We start from the raw sequence: 20,362 nt of genomic DNA on the forward strand, positions 1-20,362 counted from the left end.
ACTTTTCAACCGCAGCCCTTTCGTTCCTTTAAAAATAAGAGAGCAAAGGGCTATTCATATCTGCCACGAGGCAAAGGTCGAGGGAAGAGACAGCAACACGCAGCTCCTTCCCAGGATCAGAAGCCCTCCCCGGCTTCTACAAAAGCCTCAGCATGACGCTGGGGCTTCTCAAGCGGACTCGGGGACGGTGGGGGGTCGTCTCAAAAATTACAGCGCGCAGTGGGCTCACTCGCAAGTAGATCCCTGGATCCTGCAGATAATATCTCAGGGATACAGGTTGGAATTAGAGACAGATCCACCTCGCCGTTTCCTGAAGTCTGCTTTACCAACGTCCCCCTCCGAAAGGGAGACGGTTTTGGAAGCCATTCACAAGCTGTACTCTCAGCAGGTGATAGTCAAGGTACCTCTTCTGCAACAAGGGAAGGGGTATTATTCCACTCTTTTTGTGGTACCGAAGCCGGATGGCTCGGTAAGGCCTATTCTAAATCTGAAGTCCTTGAACCTGTACATAAAGAAGTTCAAGTTCAAAATGGAGTCACTCAGAGCAGTGATAGCGAACCTGGAAGAGGGGGACTTTATGGTATCCTTGGACATCAAGGATGCGTATCTCCACGTTCCAATTTACCCCTCACACCAGGGGTACCTCAGGTTCGTTGTACAAAACTGTCACTATCAGTTTCAGACGCTGCCGTTCGGATTGTCCACGGCACCTCGGATCTTTACAAAGGTAATGACCGAGATGATGATTCTTCTTCGAAGAAAAGGCGTATTAATTATCCCATACTTGGACGATCTCCTAATAAGGGCGAGGTCCAGAGAACAGCTAGAGATGGGATTAGCACTGTCTCAAGAAGTGCTAAAACAGCACGGGTGGATTCTGAATATTCCAAAATCCCAGTTAATGCCGACAACTCGTCTGCTGTTCCTAGGGATGATTCTGGACACGGTTCAGAAAAAGGTTTTTCTCCCGGAGGAAAAAGCCAAGGAGTTATCCGAGCTTGTCAGGAACCTCCTAAAACCAGGAAAGGTGTCTGTACATCAATGCACAAGAGTCCTGGGAAAAATGGTGGCTTCTTACGAAGCAATTCCATTCGGCAGATTCCACGCGAGAATTTTCCAAAGGGATCTGTTGAACAAATGGTCAGGGTCGCATCTTCAGATGCACCTGCGGATAACCCTGTCTCCAAGGACAAGGGTGTCTCTTCTGTGGTGGTTGCAGAGTGCTCATCTATTGGAGGGCCGCAGATTCGGCATACAGGATTGGATCCTGGTGACCACGGACGCCAGCCTGAGAGGCTGGGGAGCAGTCACACAAGGAAGAAACTTCCAGGGAGTATGGACGAGCCTGGAAACGTCTCTTCACATAAACATTCTGGAACTAAGAGCAATATACAATGCTCTAAGCCAGGCAGAACCTCTGCTTCAGGGAAAACCGGTGTTGATCCAGTCGGACAACATCACGGCAGTCGCCCATGTGAACAGACAGGGCGGCACAAGAAGCAGGAGTGCAATGGCAGAAGCTGCAAGGATTCTTCGCTGGGCAGAGAATCATGTGATAGCACTGTCAGCAGTGTTCATCCCGGGAGTGGACAACTGGGAAGCAGACTTCCTCAGCAGACACGATCTTCACCCGGGAGAGTGGGGACTTCATCCAGAAGTCTTCCACATGCTGGTAACCCGTTGGGAAAGACCAATGGTGGACATGATGGCGTCTCGCCTCAACAAAAAACTGGACAGGTATTGCGCCAGGTCAAGAGATCCGCAGGCAATAGCTGTGGACGCGCTGGTAACGCCTTGGGTGTACCAGTCGGTGTATGTGTTTCCTCCTCTGCCTCTCATACCAAAAGTATTGAGAATTATACGGCAAAGAGGCGTAAGAACGATACTAGTGGTTCCGGATTGGCCAAGAAGGACTTGGTACCCGGAACTTCAAGAGATGATCACGGAAGATCCGTGGCCTCTACCTCTAAGGAGGGACTTGCTTCAGCAGGGTCCCTGTCTGTTTCAAGACTTACCGCGGCTGCGTTTGACGGCATGGCGGTTGAACGCCGGATCCTAAAGGAAAAAGGCATGCCGGAAGAAGTCATTCCTACTTTGATTAAAGCAAGGAAGGAAGTAACCGTGCAACATTATCACCGAATTTGGCGAAAATATGTTGCGTGGTGCGAAGATCGGAGTGCTCCGACGGAGGAATTTCAACTGGGTCGATTCCTACATTTCCTGCAATCAGGATTGTCAATGGGTCTCAAATTGGGATCTATTAAGGTTCAAATTTCGGCCCTGTCGATTTTCTTTCAAAAAGAATTGGCTTCAGTCCCTGAAGTCCAGACCTTTGTTAAGGGAGTGCTGCATATACAGCCTCCTGTGGTGCCTCCAGTGGCACCGTGGGATCTCAATGTTGTTTTGGATTTCCTAAAATCTCATTGGTTTGAACCACTAAAAAAGGTGGATTTGAAATATCTCACATGGAAAGTGACCATGCTTCTAGCCCTGGCTTCTGCCAGGAGAGTGTCAGAATTGGCAGCTTTATCTTACAAAAGCCCATATCTGATTTTCCATTCGGACAGGGCAGAACTGCGGACTCGTCCGCATTTTCTCCCTAAGGTGGTGTCAGCATTTCATCTGAACCAGCCTATTGTAGTGCCTGCGGCTACAAGTGACTTGGAGGACTCCAAGTTACTGGACGTTGTCAGAGCATTAAAAATATATATTGCAAGGACAGCTGGAGTCAGAAAATCTGACTCGTTGTTTATATTGTATGCACCCAACAAGATGGGTGCTCCGGCGTCTAAGCAGACGATTGCTCGTTGGATCTGTAGCACAATCCAACTTGCACATTCTGTGGCAGGCCTGCCACAGCCTAAATCTGTAAAGGCCCACTCCACAAGGAAGGTGGGCTCATCTTGGGCGGCTGCCCGAGGGGTCTCGGCATTACAACTTTGCCGAGCAGCTACGTGGTCAGGGGAGAACACGTTTGTAAAATTTTACAAATTTGATACTCTGGCTAAGGAGGACCTGGAGTTCTCTCATTCGGTGCTGCAGAGTCATCCGCACTCTCCCGCCCGTTTGGGAGCTTTGGTATAATCCCCATGGTCCTTTCAGGAACCCCAGCATCCACTAGGACGATAGAGAAAATAAGATTTTACTTACCGATAAATCTATTTCTCGGAGTCCGTAGTGGATGCTGGGCGCCCATCCCAAGTGCGGATTATCTGCATAAATTGTACATAGTTATTGTTAACTAATTCGGGTTATTGTTGAAGGAAGCCATCTTTCAGAGGCTCCGCTGTTATCATACTGTTAACTGGGTTTAGATCACAAGTTGTACGGTGTGATTGGTGTGGCTGGTATGAGTCTTACCCGGGATTCAAAATCCTCCCTTATTGTGTACGCTCGTCCGGGCACAGTACCTAACTGGAGTCTGGAGGAGGGTCATAGGGGGAGGAGCCAGTGCACACCACCTGATCGGAAAAAGCTTTACTTTTTGTGCCCTGTCTCCTGCGGAGCCGCTATTCCCCATGGTCCTTTCAGGAACCCCAGCATCCACTACGGACTCCGAGAAATAGATTTATCGGTAAGTAAAATCTTATTTTCGAATACATCCTGTAACATGGCAGTTTGGCTGGTACATTATCACTTGTCAAGGCTTAGTACATCTGGCACTCTGCCTGTAAAATGAGAGTTACAAGCTGATTGGTTAGTGCTTTATATCTCTGCACTTTCTCTTTCTCTCCATGCTTGGTAAATTGTGTTACTTGTGTTTCTATGTATAATGTATGCACTAGCATTTTGAGGATGATTACCTTGACACACCTTCAGTACAGTCACTAGCTGAAAATGTATCTTTATGACTTGGAGAATTGCAAAGCAAGCCCAAGTTCCTCATATATTACTATTATTTAAAACTGCTGAACACATGGAAAGTTAGTGGGCCACATGCGTGGATGCTCAGTTTTGTCTGGCAGTCTTGTGGTATAATCAGCAGTTTGAACAACTAAAACTTTGATGTTGGCTGTGAGTGGTGCAGCACTTTTAGAAGACCCCCCACCCTTACCCACAGTAATGGACTGCAGCTTTGACTCTGTTATCATTGGTTTGCTAGAGGCTACACTTTCGTTTGCTATCCAAAATGTCAAAATAATAGAAATGGTGGTTGGCAGTGGGGGTTAATGTAAGTTACAGTTTAATAACACAATGTTAACTGAAAAGAGGTTTTAGATGGTAAGCTTACAGTAATGTTATTAATTGATTCCATTTTTGTTCTTCTAGTACTGCAGCCTGCGCCCCATCAGGTGATCACTTCTTTAGCAGATGGAACACGTCTGCCGGTGACTCGACCAACCCGCCCACCTCCGCCTCTGATTCCATCATCCAAAACTTCAATATCCTCTTCCGATAAACCCTCTTTCATAATGGGAGGATCTATATCCCAGGTAAAATAATTTAACATTTGTCTAGCTATCTGTAACGGATCTTAACCATTGGTCAGAATAGAGCTATCCAGCACAATTTGCAGGGTGGAACATGCACCTCTCCCTAAGATTTAATAGATGCGGCCACATACGTAGCTATGTGCAGAGCCCATAGTGTGCAAGTACTGATGGCACGTGGGACAATGTAGCTGTTGGAATTTGTAGTAGCAAATTATAAACAAGCAAGAGCAATTCAGCGTTACATGGTAACTAATGCATGCAAACCACATAAACTATTTGGGGTGATTGAATTTTCAATGCTGCTGACACATTAATAAGAGTAAATGGTGTTATTTATAGAGTTATTATTTAGTAATTTCTGCATAGCTTTATCTATTCCCACTATTTACTAACAGCCTAACGCAGAAGATCTCACAGAAATCTCCTGCAAAAGGCTAATGAGCATTGCAGTGCGCAATCCAAAATTATTTTTAATTGGGACGACCATATGATCCTTAGGAACAAAAAACTGTATGTCCGATTCCCAGAAGGTGTCTTTTGCAGAAGTGATAGACTCTTCCAATATGCCAGGGATGTAACCCGAAGGGACAGAATTTATCGCTACCTCCGTCCTTGCTAGTGCCAGTTAGCACATATAGGGGTCTTTTTTCCCCCAAGAAAAAGGTGTGTTGCAAGACGGACTGCTAGTAATTGCAACACTGCTGCAATTATAAATACATACATGGAAAACTGGGAGCGATGCCTTTTCATCGCTGCTGTTGTACCCCTTAGACACATGCAAATGAACCAGTGCTGGGGGGTGGTTGGGGTATATTTCAGGCACTAACTGTAATAAGTCCCATATTGGATTCTTGTGCCATTGGTCCATTTAATAGCTGCCCCTGCCAGTGCAAGTAATAGTAAGGAGAGCGGCATTTGATAAATTCTATATATTGTGTTATGAAGTAAGCGCTAAGGGTATGGAAATGTTCTTTTAATAGTAGATGAAGTTCCCCTAAATCGTTTTGTGATCGTATCTTTATCTCGCGGGCGTATATTTCTACGTAGTGGATTATTTGAAGAGTTTACAGGTGACCATGTTTAAACTTCATTTGAAAATCTGATATGAGGCTTCTGTTAATTTCTGTATTATATCCCTGAACTTTTAGGGAACACCTGGCACTTATTTAACAACTCTCAGCCAGCAGCCCTATGGCCAAGAACCAGTTAAGCCTTCTGTTGGCTCCATCTCTCTTGGGCTACCAAGGCAGCAGGAATCTGCTAAAGCTGGTAGGTCCATCACTTGACTCTCATGTTTTCTAAGATTTCTTTATTCAGGACTGTGTCCTTCCTGTGTGTGTGTGTGTGTGTGTGTGTGTATGTGTATATATATATATATATATATATATATATATATATATTAGTGTGACTGCATTCAGAGACATTTGTAACTTATTCATTGTTCCTATTATATTTGATATCATTGTGAAATGCGGTTTGTTTGTTTTTGTTCATTTAGTCTGTGTAAGGGAATGCATTTTTATATCTAAAACAACTAAGTCTTTGGAGTTAGCAGTTTTGGAGTACGCTTGAATGTATTAAATGTATTGAATGTATTTTTTACATCATATTGGTACTTGTGCACAATAGAACTGGTCTGCTGAAGTTTAATTTGCGCTCAAAAGGGATTTTATAGGCCTCTTCATCTTTAGATGTTTCTTTTCACTACATGTTGAATACTGTCTGGCCACCTATGTGGTTTGTTGTAATCTTGACAGGATACTTGTTTGAACCTTTTCAACTTAACATTCATGCTCATAGTTTATATGTACAACATTGGCAATGCAATTGTGGATTAAAATCAGAATGGATATTTTACTTTTTCTAATACTCAGGTTCTTTGGCCTACATCAAACAAGAAGAGTTCTCACCCCGTGGCCAGAGTTCTCAGCCTGAAGGGCTCCTCGTCCGTGCACAGCATGAAGGTGTTGTCAGAGGTATGAGTCTTTATATGTACAGTTTGTGGCCCATTAGTGTCTTACATACAAGGAGAATCAAGAAGGACTAGCTATAGTATAGATGTTAAGCTACCATAGTTGTGTGTTATTAGAAGAATTGATGATATACACAGTTTGTTTCATTTATATTAGGTACTATGACTGCACTGCAGGAGGGGAGCATCACTAGAGGCACTCCTGCCACCAAAGTTCCAATGGAATCTATGTCCTCTCATCGAGGGTCCATTACTCAGGTATGTCATGCAGAGGAACACTGTTATTTGTCCCTGTTTTTATGATTGCATGTTTTGTTTTATTTTTTTATTTTTTTTAAGTAACTGTTGCAGATTAACTTGCATTTATTCTATATTTGTTTCCTTTTTTTGTGAAAACAGAACACCTCACAATAGTGTGGCTAACATGTAAAGAACATAAGCTTTTAAGTCTAACCAGGCATAGCTCTTCTGTCTCCACCACTGTAATGTCCTTTGCTTACCAGTCTTCACCACTGCACACTCCTTTTCTTTGCCGTTCTCCACCACTGCACTCTTTGCTTTGGGGGTCACCACCACTGCACTCTCCTTTGCTCAGGGTTGTTCGCAGCCTTTTGCCATGGAAACACAGTGGCTATAGTCCTTTACTCAGTCAGTGCAGGGGTTTGCGCAGGTGTCAGCATCTTTCCAGCAGATGTGAGACTGGGACCATTCATCGAAGCGTAAGCCTACCAGATGAGAAAGCTCTACATCCCTGTCTGGTCCGGATTCCGAGGTTTCGTAAGGTCATGTTTCCATTACCTCGGAAGTTGAGACCTCTTCTTTCCTAGAGGGCTCCTGAACACAGGTGGATTTGGAGGCACTGATCATGTCAGTTAAATCTGCACTTTTGATCAAGGATTAGGAGCAGAAGTCTAAGTCTAGAGCACAGGAGGTTATGCTCCAAGAAAAAGATAACCGCTGAGTTCCCTTTTTCTGTTCGGACTTGAGGACTTTCTAGCGGAGGCTTGGGCTCACCTTTACAAGCGCTTCCAGGTGTCTTAGCACATTGCTGGCTTTCACCCACTCCCATATGTGGATAGGGCCAAATAGGAGTCCCCTCCTCCGGTAGATGCTGATTTCCCGGCTAATGAAATCTACTACCCTGTCTATGCCTAATACTGCATCCCTTAAGGATCCGACTGATGGGAAGTTCAAGTACTTCCTCGAGGCAGTTTATTCTAATGCGGGTGGTAATGAGCGCCCAACCCTCATGTCCGCTTGGTTGGAAAAAGCAATCAGACACTCGGCAGATGCCTTGGAGAATGGTCAAAGTTCTGGTACTCACAGAGTTATTGTTTCTAGTGGGGCATATCTGAAAGGCCGGCTCATATCTTGGTGAGATGGCGATTGACACAGATATCCTAACCTGTAAAGTGTGAGTTTCAGCTGTGACAGCCAGGAGAGCTCTTTGCCTTCGTACCTGGTCTACCAGAAGCCCTGCAACCAAGCTAGCTGACAAGCATGTCATATGATGGGGCGGGCTTCTACCTGGAAGGCCGTCTTCTGCTTTTCTCCGATGCATGGATGGCAATCACGGGGGACGCCTAGGTCAGAGGTGTAGTTTCCCAAGGCTATGCCCTAACCTTTCAGGAGTGTCCTCCTGCCCAGTACTTTTCAACAGACCTTCCAGTAGATCCAGGAAAAGCAGAAGCACTGTAGGAATCCATTCGCTCCCTTCTGACATCGAAGGTCATCATCCCATTTACCCCGTTCAGAGTGGCACGGGTTTCTATACCAACCTCTTTCCAGTTCAGAAGCCGGACGGCTTGTCCAGACCCATCCTCAACATGAAGTTGCCCAGCCTATTTGCATATTCCTATCTGAGTCAGTCATCGGTGCTTCCTTAGCTTTGCGGTACGGAGGGAACACTTCCAGTGTCAGACATTGCTATTTGAACTTTCCACAGCTCCTCCTGTATTCATAACAATCATGGCGCTGCCATCTATTTGCCCAGCCACCAGGTGTCCTTACGGATCACATACGTCTCATGGGTGGATCATGAACTGGCCAAAATCCATCTTGACTCCAACTTAGGAGAAGGTGCAATTGGAAGCTTTACTGGATTCCAGGGTGCAGAGGTTGTGCCTTCCTTTGCACAGGCTTCAGTCCTTATAGTCCAAAATTCACTCAGTTTTAGGTCACCTTTGAGAATCGATACACTCTTGATTGCAGATCCTGGGGTCTCTTGTGTCCATCTTCGACATGGTGGAGTATACCCAGCTTCACTTACGTTCTCTGCAAATGGAGATTCTGACCCGCTGGAACAAGTCCCATCTGCAGCTCAGGTCACAGATGATCATTCTTTATTGAAAGATCTGTCACTCCCTATTGTCGTGGCTCCACCTGTCCCACCTTGCCAAGGGCCGACCCTTTTCTGGGTCCTGATCATCACTGATGCAAGTCGTCGGGGATAGGGGACAGGGACTTGTCATCAGACATTTCAAGGTTGGTAGATGGTTCAGTACAGCTGAACCATATTGCGGAGCTTCAAGTGGTTTACGGAACTTTTTGCCTAGCTCTGCCACTTTTCTAGCATCGACCAGTCCATGTGCAGTCCGACAACACGTCAGCCATTGCCTACACTCGCAGTCGCAGCTCCATTAAGGAGGTCAGTCACATTCTACAGTGGGTAAGGCCTCCTCTTCTAACTCTGTCGGCAGTATACATTTCGGGGGCCAAAATTTTCTTAAGCCACTACAACTTTCTCTCTGGGGCGAGTGGGCCCTACACCCGGGCGTCTTTCAGCTCCTGGTCCTCAGCTGGGGCTTGCCGGACATCGACGTGATTGGAGTCTTGGCACAACCACAGGCTGCCGGGGTACTGCTCACGCGCCAGGGATCCCGAATCTCTCCTGGTGGATGCCCTAACAGTTCGGTGGACTTTTCCCCCTTCTGTACATATTCCCTCCATTCTCATGGATTCCGCAGGTTCTCTGCAAATTGAAGCTGGAGGAAGGCACGGTGTTCCTAGTGGCTCCAGAGTGACGCCAATGGGCTTGGTTCGCAGATATCGTAGGCTTCTCCGCTGCATTTTCCTCTATCTCAGGGCCTGTGCTTCCATCCAGATCCTGCCCATCTTACTTTGACAGAGTGGCTCTTGAGACATCCGTTCTGAGAGCTAAGGTATTCTCTCAGTCGGTCATTCGACCCATGCTTAATGCCCGGAAGCCATCTTCTAACTGGATTTATCACCTGTTTTGGAAAACTACTTTAGCTGGTGTTGGGCTCGAGGCTTCAACCCCAGATCTTTCTGGCTCTTGCAAGTCCTTTCTTTCTTGCAGACAGGTCTAGATTTGTGTGTCTGACTTTCCTTGTTAAATGTACAGGTTTTAGTCTGATGTGCAGACTTTTTTGCAGTGTGTCTTCCATGTGCAACCTCAATTTGTTCCCACAGTGGCTCCATGAAACTTCTCTTTTGGTTCTTCAGACTCTCCAGTTGTCCCACTTTGAGCCTTTGGACAAGTAGATATCTGGTGGCTTATGTGGAAAACATTATTCCTCCTCGCCATTGCATCAGCCTATAGTGTGTCTGACCTTTTCTTATATTTCATTTGGACCGAGCTGTTCTCATTCTATTAGGCTACATTCCTAAGGTAGTTTCCAAATTTCAGATCAACATAAAGATTGTGGTCCCTTTTTTTCAAGTACCAGATTCTTCGCCAGCGGAGGCGCCTCGGATGTTGTGCGGGCCTCCTGGATTTATGTGGACAGGATAAGAGATCTCTGTAAAATGGATTCTCTCTTTTTCTTTAAGACTTTCACAAATAGAGCTGGCTGGATACTAAGCAGACTTTGGCCAGATAGCTCCATTTGACTATCCGCCAAGCTTATTTTGCAGTAGACCTTCCTCCCCTGCAGTGGTGATGAAACAGGTCAGTGAGGACTCCTCGGGCAGCACGATGTGGTGTGTCTGTGGAGCAGCTACGTGGTCCTCTGCCCATATGTTCATCAGATTCCATTCCTTTGACACCTTTTCCCTACGGATGCGGCCTTTGGGCAACGGGCTCTTAGCCCAGCTCAGAAGCGTCCCCTCCCTTAGGGGGACTATGATGGGACATCCCAGTGTTATCCATGTGTTCCCTATGACTGAAGAAGAAAATGAGATTATGGTCTCACCTGTTTAATCCTTTTATTCTAATCCATAGGGAACACAGGGCTCCACCCTGACGCACCTGGCTTGCTGGGGTTTTGCACTGTTACGGTTTCCCCTTTTTCACATCCACTCTGTGATTTGAACGGAGTGTGTGTTGGTCTTCCTTCTCCTTCCACTCACTTCTTGACTTAGGCTTGTTAACTTAACTGGATGCCTGTGGCTTGCGGTGGGGTATAGGGGAGATGGAGCCTGGGCTGCTGGGAAAGAAATCTTAACTGGTTGGTGCCCAGACACTAGCTCACCAGCCTATACTCAGTTTTATCCCTATGTTCCCTATGGATTTGAAGAAAAGGATTTAACAGGTACAAGCATTAATCTATTTTTTATGTTACGCAGTTTTCCCACATAGAAAAAGGTGTGTGTAAAATATTTAGGTTACTGTCTCTATGCACTGACTGGTGAATTTACACGCATGTAATTATAGGGTACTCCAGCACTGTCACAGTCTGGTATCGCTGCTGATGTCTTACTGAAGACAACCATCACCAGACTGGCTACTGAGGATATGAGCAGTCCAGAGAAGTGTCGGGAGGAGTCCTCTGCTAAAGGCCACGTCATTTATGAGGGAAAGAGCGGACATATTGTATCATACGATTGTAAGTACATTAATGCCTACTTTTTACTCAAGCTGGAGAGAGTTGTCATAAAGTGTTTTCAAGCACTTAACATTCCATTGCCTAATTCTGCAGGAACACAGGTGTGTTATTGTACAGTTTACATCCAAGGCCAAAAGAATATTTGTTACCTAAAATCATCTGATTCCCGTGGAATTTTAATCGTTCATAAGAAGTTATACATCAATTATAGGACCATGACTTTCCATATTTAGTTTTAAGCAGTCTCCAAAATCAGCTTGATATTTTTCATGATGATTTCTTCTCAGTTGCACTAAGCGCTGGTGTATCATGTTTGTCCTTTTTTTGGTATTTTTAATTACTCATTATGGTGCCTTTGTCTAATGGTGATCATTTCTCTTTCATCCATCTGGGGGACGCTGCGCCGTTACTTGTGGGTTAGAGGTGTGTGGTTGTGGAGTTTGGCACAGAACTATTAGAATCTAACTCCTCCCCCCTCTAACCCCTCCCATCTCCTTCCTGCCTAGCCAGTACCCCAGTCTTAGTTTTGTGCCTGTGGAGTACAGACACAGTTCTTTTCTTTCTCTAACGTCCTAGTGGATGCTGGGAACTCCGTAAGGACCATGGGGAATAGCGGGCCCCGAAGGAGGCTGGGCACTCTAGAAAGATCTTAGACTACCTGGTGTGCACTGGCTCCTCCCACTATGACCCTCCTCCAAGCCTCAGTTAGATTTCGTGCCCGGCCGAGGTTGGATGCACACTAGGGGCTCTCCTGAGCTCTTAGAAAGTTATAGTCTTAGAATTTGTTATTTTCAGTGAGACCTGCTGGCAACAGGCTCACTGCAGCGAGGGACTAAGGGGAGAAGAAGCGAACTCGCCTGCTTGCAGCCGGATTGGGCTTCTTAGGCTACTGGACACCATTAGCTCCAGAGGGATCGACCGCAGGCCCAGCCTTGATGTTCGGTCCCGGAGCCGCGCCGCCGTCCCCCTTACAGAGCCAGAAGCAAGAAGATGGTCCGGAAAATCGGCGGCATGAAGACTCAGTCTTCACCAAGGTAGCGCACAGCACTGCAGCTGTGCGCCATTGCTCCTCTCACACACTTCACACTCCGGTCACTGAGGGTGCAGGGCGCTGGGGGGGGGGCGCCCTGAGGCAGCAATAAAAACACCTTGGCTGGCTAAAATACCTCAATATATGGCCCCAGGGGCTATATATGAGGTAAATACCCCTGCCAGAATTCCATAAAAAACCGGAGAATAGGCCGCGAAAAAGGGGCGGAGCCTATCTCCTCAGCACACTGGCGCCATTTTTCCCTCACAGCTCGGCTGGAAGGAAGCTCCCTGGCTCTTCCCTGCAATTACTACAGTACAGTAAGAGGGAAAAGAGAGGGGGGGCATTAAAATTGGCACTGTATACAGTATATTATATAAAAAGCAGCTATTAGGGACATAACTCAGTTAGTCCCTGTATATATATAGCGCTCTGGTGTGTGCTGGCATACTCTTACTCTGTCCCCCCAAAGGGCTTTTGTGGGTCCTGTCCTCGTTTAGAGCATTCCCTGTGTGTCTGCGGTGTGTCGGTACGGCTGTGTCGACATGTTGAATGAGGAGGCTTATATGGTGACAGAACAGAGGCCGATATATGTGATGTCGCCCCCTGTGGGGCCGACACCAGAGTGGATGGATAGGTGAAAGGTATTAACCGACAGTGTCAACTCCTTACATAAAAGGGTGGATGACGTAACAGCTGTGGGACAGCCGGCTTCGCAGCCGCGCCTGCCCAGGCGTCTCAAAGACCATCAGGGGCTCAAAAACGCCCGCTCTCTCAGATGGCAGACACAGATGTCGACACGGAGTCTGACTCCAGTGTCGACAAGGTGGAGACATATACACAATCCACTAGGAACATCCGTGACGTGATCCCGGCAATAAAAAATGTGTTATACATTTCTGACTTTAACCCAAGCACCTCTAAAAATGGGTTTTAGGTTTGGGGAGAAAAAACAGGCAGTGTTTTGTTCCCCCATCAGATGAATAAATGAAGTGTGTGAAAGCGTGGGTTCCCCCGTTAAGAAACTGGTAATTTATAAAAAGTTACTGATGGCGTACCCTTTCCCGCCAGGTGGATAAGTTACGCTGGGAGATATCCCCTAGGGTGGATAAGGCGCTCACACGTTTGTCAAAAAAGGTGGCACTGCCGTCTTAGGATACGGCCACTTTAATAGGTGCCTGTTGATAAAAAACAGGAGGCTATCCTGAAGTCTGTATTTACACACTCAGGTACTAGACTGAGACCTGCAGATAGTGCTGCTGCAGCGTGGTCGGTGACCCTGTCAAACAGGGATACTAGTTGGCAAACATAAAAACATATTAAAGACGTCGTCTTATATATGGGGGATGCACAGAGGGATATTTTGCCGGCAGGCATCCAAAATAAATGTAATGTCCATTCTGTCAGGAGGGTATTAGAGACCTGTCACTGGACAGGTGATGTGGACTTAAAAAGCGCATAGAGAGCCTTATAAGGGTGAGGAATTATTTGGGGATGGTCTCTGGGACCTCGTATCCACAGCAACTGCTGGGAAGAAATAATTTTACCTCAGGTTTCCTCACAGACAAAGGTACAGTCCTTTCGGCTTCAGAAAAGCAAGCGGGTCAAATGGCGCTTCCTTTCTGTACAGAGACAAGGGGAAAAAAGCTGCACCAGTCAGCCTGTTCCCAGAATCAAGATTCTTCCCCCGCCTCCTGTGAGGCCACACCATGACGCGGGTGCTCCACAGGTGTAGGCAGGTACGGTGGGGGGCCGTCTAAAAAATTTCAGCAATTAGTGGGCTCGCTCACAGGTGGATCCCTGTTTCTTTCAAGTAGTATTTCAGGGGGACAAGCTGGAATTCGAGATGTCTCCCCCCAGCCGTTTCCTAAAATATGCCTTGCTGACAACTCCCTCAGGCAGGGAGGCTGTGCTAGAGGCAATTAATAAGCGGTATTCCCAGCAGGTAATACTCAAGGTGCCCCTACTTCAACAAGGACGGGGTTACTATTCCACACGGGTTGGGGTACCGAAACCGCATGGTTCGGTGTGACCCATTTTATATTTAAAATCCTTGAACACAAAAATTCAAGTTCAAGATGGAATCGCTCAGGGCGGTTATTCCAAGCCTGGACGAGGGGGATTACATGGTATCCTGGGACATCAAGGATGCTTACCTGCATGTCCCCATTTACCATCCTCGCCAGGAGTACCTCAGATTTGTGGTACAGGATTACCATTACCAAGTCCAGACACTGCCGTTTGGACTGTACATGGCACCGAGGGTGTTTTATCAAGGTAATGGCCGAGATGTTGATACTCCTTCAAAAAAAAAAGGGAGTTGTAATTATCCCGTACTTGGACAATCTCGTTATAAGGGCGAGGTCCAAGGAGCAGTTGGTAGTCGGGGTAGCACTATTTTGGAAAGTGCTACAACAGCATGGTTGGAATCTAAACAGTCCAAAGTCACAGCTGGTTCCTATGACACGTCTACTGTTCCTGGGGATGGTTCTGGACATAAACCAGAAATAGTGTTTCTCCCGGAGGAGAAAGCCAAGGAGTTGTCATCTCTAGTCAGAGACCTCCTGAAGCCAAAATAGGTAGCAGTGCATCATTGCACGCGAGTCCTGGGAAAAATGGTAGCTTCCTACAAAGCAATCCCATTAGGCAGGTTCCATACAAGAACTTTTCAGAGGGACCTGTTGGACAAGTGGTCCGGATCGCATCTTCCGATGCATAGGCTGATAACCCTGTCTCCAAGGACCAGGGTATCTCTACTGTGGTGGCTGCAGAGTGCCCATCTTCAAGAGGGCCACAGTTTCGGCATACAGGACTAGGTCCTAGTGACCATGGATTCCAGCCTTTGAGGCTGGGAGGCAGTCACACAGGGAAGAAATTTCCAGGGACTTTGGTCAAGTCAGGTTATTTCCCTACATATAAATATTCTGGACCTGAGGGCCATTTACAATGCCCTGAGGCCGGCAAGGCCTCTGCTTCAAAAACAGCCGGTACTGATCCAATCAGACAACATCACGGCAGTCGCCCATGTAAACCAACAGGGCGGCACAAGAAGCAGGATGGCGATGGCAGAAGCCACAAGGATTCTCCGATAGGCGGAAAATCATGTGTTAGCACTGTCAGCAGTGTTCATTCCCGGAGTGGACAACTGGGAAGCAGATCTTCTCAACAGACACGACCTCCACCCGGGAGAATGGGGACTTCCTCCAGAAGTCTTCCAATAGGATTGTACACCATTGGGAAAGGCCACAGGTGGACATGATGGCGTCCCGCCTCAACAAAAAGCTATAAAAGATATTGCACCGGGTCAAGGGACCCTCAGGCGATAGCTATGGACGCTCTGGTAACACCGTGGGTGTACCAGTCGGTTTATGTGTTCTCCCCTCTGCCTCTCATACCAAAGGTACTGAGAATAATAAGAAGGCGAGGAGTAAGAACGATACTCGTGGATGGCCAAGAAGAGCTTGGTACCCAGAATTTCAAGAATTTATATCAGAGGACCCATGGCCTCTGCCACTCAGACAGGACCTGCGGCAGCAGGGGCCCTGTCTGTTCCAAGACTTACCGCGGCTGCGTTTGTCGGCATGGCGGTTGAGCGCCGGATCCTGAAGGAAAAGGGCATTCCGGAGGAAGTCATTCCTACGCTTACTAAAGCCAGGAAAGAGGTTACAGCAACTCATTATCACCGCATATGGCGAAAATATGTTGCATGGTGTGAGGCCGAAAGGGCCCCAACAGAGGAATTTCAACTAGGTCGATTTCTGCATTTCCTGCAAGCAGGAGTGACTATGGGCCTTAAATTGGGTTCCATTAAGGTACAGATCTCGGCTCTGTCGATTTTCTTTCAAAAAGAACTAGCTTCAGTACCTGAAGTTCAGACATTTATAAAAGGAGTGCTGCAGAGTCAGCCCCCGTTTGTGCCTCCTGTGGCACCTTGGGATCTCAACGTGGTGTTGAGTTTCTTAAAATCACATTGGTTTGAACCACTAAAAACCGTGGATCTGAAATATCTCACGTGGAAGGTGGTTTTGTTATTGGCCTTGGCTTCTGCCAGGCGAGTATCAAAGTTGGCGGCTTTGTCTTGTAAAAGCCCTTACTTGATTTTCCATATGGATAGGGCAGAATTGAGGACTCGTCCCCAGTTTCTCCCAAAGGTGGTGTCAGCGTTTCACCTGAACCAGCCTATTGTGGTGCCTAGGCTACTAGGGACTTGGAGGACTCCAAGTTGCTAGACGTTGTCAGGGCACTGAAAATATATGTTTCCAGAACGGCTAGAGTCAGAAAATCTGACTCGCTGTTTATCCTATATGCACCTAATAAGCTGGATGCTCCTGCTTCTAAGCAGACTATTGCTCGTTGGATTTGTAGTACAATTCAGCTTGCACATACTGTGGCAGGCCTGCCACAGCCAAAATCTGTCAATGCCCATTCCACAAGGAAGGTGGGCTCATCTTGGGCGGCTGCCCGAGGGGTCTCGGCTTTACAACTTTGCCGAGCAGCTACTTGGTCAGGGGCAAACACGTTTGCAAAATTCTACAAATTTGATACCCTGGCTGAGGAGGACCTGGAGTTCTCTCATTCAGTGCTGCAGAGTCATCCGCACTCTCCCGCCCGTTTGGGAGCTTTGGTATAATCCCCATGGTCCTTACGGAGTTCCCAGCATCCACTAGGACGTTAGAGAAAATAAGAATTTACTCACCGGTAATTCTATTTCTCGTAGTCCGTAGTGGATGCTGGGCGCCCATCCCAAGTGCGGTTTATCTGCAATACTTGTACATAGTTATTGTTAACTAAATCGGGTTATTGTTGAGCCATCTGTTGAGAGGCTCTATTGTTTCATACTGTTAACTGTGTTTCATATCACGAGTTGTACGGTGTGATTGGTGTGGCTGGTATGAGTCTTACCCGGGATTCAAAATCCTTCCTTATTGTGTACGCTCGTCCGGGCACAGTACCTAACTGAGGCTTGGAGGAGGGTCATAGTGGGAGGAGCCAGTGCACACCAGGTAGTCTAAGATCTTTCTAAAGTGCCCAGCCTCCTTCGGAGCCCGCTATTCCCCATGGTCCTTACGGAGTTCCCAGCATCCACTACGGACTACGAGAAATAGAATTACCGGTGAGTAAATTCTTATTTTCTCCTTAGATAGTGAGGTTTTTATTATTTTTAGACTTTTCTGAAGTACCTAGTCCCTGTTTACGGGTGGCAGGTACTGCTGGAGTGGATTTAGTTAGTTTTGTTCCACTCTGCACTGCCGCTGGAGGCCACCACACTCCGGTCACTGGGGCCTCGTTTTACTCTACACAGGATGCGGCAGGGATAAGGTACACAGCCACAATCTGTCACTGACAGTATTGGGCTGTCCGCTCTATTACTATATATATTTGTACCTTTGTCAGCCTCCCTATACACTACTACCACGCGCGCCCCCTTCCACCTTCTCTCCTCCAACACGGGACTCGTTCCGGGGCTGGACAGTTAACTTTATTTGGGGGTTTACTGTCAGGGGCTGTGGTAGTGATACTGCTCAGGGACCGGGAGAGTGGTGTCGCGCTCCCCGGGGCTTCCATTCAGTTGCCGTACAAGCCACAAGCCGCTCTGTACAGCGGCTCGCGGGAGAGACTGACTTCCGGTTAGTAGTCTCTCCCTGTAAGCAGCCGCGGCTTTTACATAATTGTACAGGGACGGCTTCCCGCCCTGCTCTGCAGCTCGCGCGCTCCTCTCCAGCGTACAGAGGGCTCCGGGCGCCATCTTCTTCTACTGCTGACAGGGGACGCTGTGCTGCGCAACACGGAGAGAAGTTTCTATAAGAAACAACAGCACTTCTCACTTTGTCTTCTCAAATGGGGATAAGCTAACTGCAAGTATATTTGTGGTTTTTTTGTTTCTCTAGCCATAGTGTGAGCTAATAGTCATCACCTTAGGTGTCACTAGCATTATGGGTTCACTACTAGGTCACTGTTATAGGGGATTTATAGTGCATTTATAGTCCTATTAAAGATTGGTTTATTTTTCTTGTTCAAGGGACACTACCCTCCATTTCTGAATTGCGTCAGTCTAGATCGGTGACTGAGTCCGGTCAGACTCGGGTGGAGCCTCTGTGGGCTCAGATTATGGGCAAGACGGATTATGGGCGGACGCGGATACCCTCTGTGCTTCATGCTCTGGTGCATCTGTGGTGGACCAACAGAGAGGTTCCGTGGATCAGACTATGTCTTCTAGGCCAGGAACATCCGGTGTGGACTCAAAATCTGGACAGATGTCTTGCTGATTTAACTCAATCCCTAAACAAGTTTGTAAACTCTGCCGGCAATTCTTCTGCTACAAAAAAAAAAAAAAAACCCGACACAGACGTTGCCCGCTATAACTTTCTGGGGGAGGAGTTGGGGTAATTCCCGTTGGAGAATGGGGAACTAGATAGGATGAGGTTTCGGTCTGGGAGGATGATTTTTCTACTAGCTTAGGTGTTAGATAGACACCATCCTTCAGACTCTTAATAACAGGGATATTTTAAAAGAAGCCCTGACTTAAGCCGGATTCCCGTTTCCAAGCCCTAAGAAATTAAAAAAAAAAAAAAAAAAAAATTTCTATAGCCTTTTGCAGAGGAGGCTATGAGATTCTGGGAAACAGCCCAAAAGGTAGACGCTCCCATTTCACATTTAGCAGGAGCTACGGTTATTTCTTCTATACTGTCTGTGACGTTGAAAGATCCTACAGATGGGAAGATTGATACAATGCCTAAATCTGTTTTCTTGATCACAATTCTAGCTGGCGCTTGGGTCCTCGAGGCCGCAGACGACTGACTAGCACAGGTCATAACTGGAATGCAGTCTGACGATCCATCGGACATTCAATTAGCAGAACAGATTTCGGAAGCTCTTACTTATGTGGGTAAGACCTTGGTTGATCCTACAATCCCGTATTTCTGCCTTGACCGTGACAGGAAGACGGTCTCTTTGGCTTCGGGTTTGGAATGCCGATTTTGACTCCAAACAGACCTCTTTGGCGGTACCCTTTAAAGGTGAGTTCTCTTGGGGTCGGAATCAAGAAGATTATTTCAGATACTACAGGAGGGCAAGAGCCCTTTCTTCCAGTTGCTCCTACGAAACCGAATGCTATAAGGTTTCGGTCCTTTCGTATACAAGGAAAAAGGTAGTTTCCATTCCTTTCGTGTTTTTTCCAGATACCCACGAAGAGAGGCATTCAGAGGTAGAAGTAAACCTGCCGACAAACCTACTGCATGACTGTTCAGGATCTCCTGAGGGATCAGTGATGGTTGGGGCTCGGTTACTACAGTTCAAAGAAGTGTGGCTCCTGTCGAAACCAGATCGGTGGGTGACGGAGGTCATATCCAGAGGATATCTGTTAGATCTCGAGGAACCAGTCCCATATCGTGTGTTCATCACTCCTCTTCCAAGCGGTCCCTCCAGACGTCGAGCTCTTCGTCATGCAACAGCCACTCTTTTATGAAATGAAGAAATTCTTCTAGTTCTCGCTCAGCAGAGGGGTCGGGGATTTTACTCGTGGACAACCTGGACGGTTCATTTCAACCCAAAAGTTCAAGATGGAATACATCCGCTTGATTATCGTCACCATGGAACCAAGGTGATATTTGGCCTCTTAAGACATAAGACGCCTATCTGCTTGTCTCTATTTGGACGGGCCATCAATCTCTTCTGAGATTCGCAGTCGGCCTTGACATTTTCAGTTCAGGCTCTTCCCTTGGGTCTATCCACGACTCCTCGGGTATTCACAAAGGTCATGGGCCATGTGCTGGCAGTTTTGCAGTGTCAGGGAGTCGTCATGACTATATATTTGGATGATCTGTTGATCAAGGCCCCGTCAGAGTTAATTCTTCACAAGAGCTTGCGTTTCACAAGAGAGACTCTACAGTCATTGGGATGAATAATAAATTGTTCGAAGTCTTCTTTGCTTCTTTCCCAGAAAATGATGTTTCTGGGACATTTATTCGACGCCAACAACCAGAAAGTGGTTCTTCCTTAGGACAAGATTCAGGACATACAGTCCAGAATTCGAGCATGGCTGCATTTACCGGTGGTTTCGGTTCTCCGATGCATGCAGGTATTAGGCAAGATGGTGGCAACCTTCGAGACAGTTCCATATGCCAAGTTTCATGCTCGACCC

At 47.0% G+C, this 20,362-nt stretch overlaps 1 protein-coding gene across 16 annotated transcripts in view; it reads left to right on the top strand.

The window, feature by feature from the left end:
- NCOR1 (nuclear receptor corepressor 1) overlaps positions 1–20,362 on the top strand; it is a 426,430-nt gene that overhangs the window by 306,584 nt on the left and 99,484 nt on the right. For all 16 annotated transcript variants that reach the window (XM_063955846.1, XM_063955845.1, XM_063955858.1 and 13 more), the window contains 5 exons: positions 4,270–4,433; positions 5,582–5,702; positions 6,308–6,409; positions 6,563–6,663; positions 11,021–11,192. In XM_063955846.1, coding sequence (XP_063811916.1) covers positions 4,270–4,433; positions 5,582–5,702; positions 6,308–6,409; positions 6,563–6,663; positions 11,021–11,192 — 660 coding nt within the window. The remainder of the gene's footprint in view (positions 1–4,269; positions 4,434–5,581; positions 5,703–6,307; positions 6,410–6,562; positions 6,664–11,020; positions 11,193–20,362) is intronic.

Source organism: Pseudophryne corroboree, chromosome 2, assembly GCF_028390025.1.
Source record: "Pseudophryne corroboree isolate aPseCor3 chromosome 2, aPseCor3.hap2, whole genome shotgun sequence".
Taxonomy (NCBI): domain Eukaryota; kingdom Metazoa; phylum Chordata; class Amphibia; order Anura; family Myobatrachidae; genus Pseudophryne; species Pseudophryne corroboree.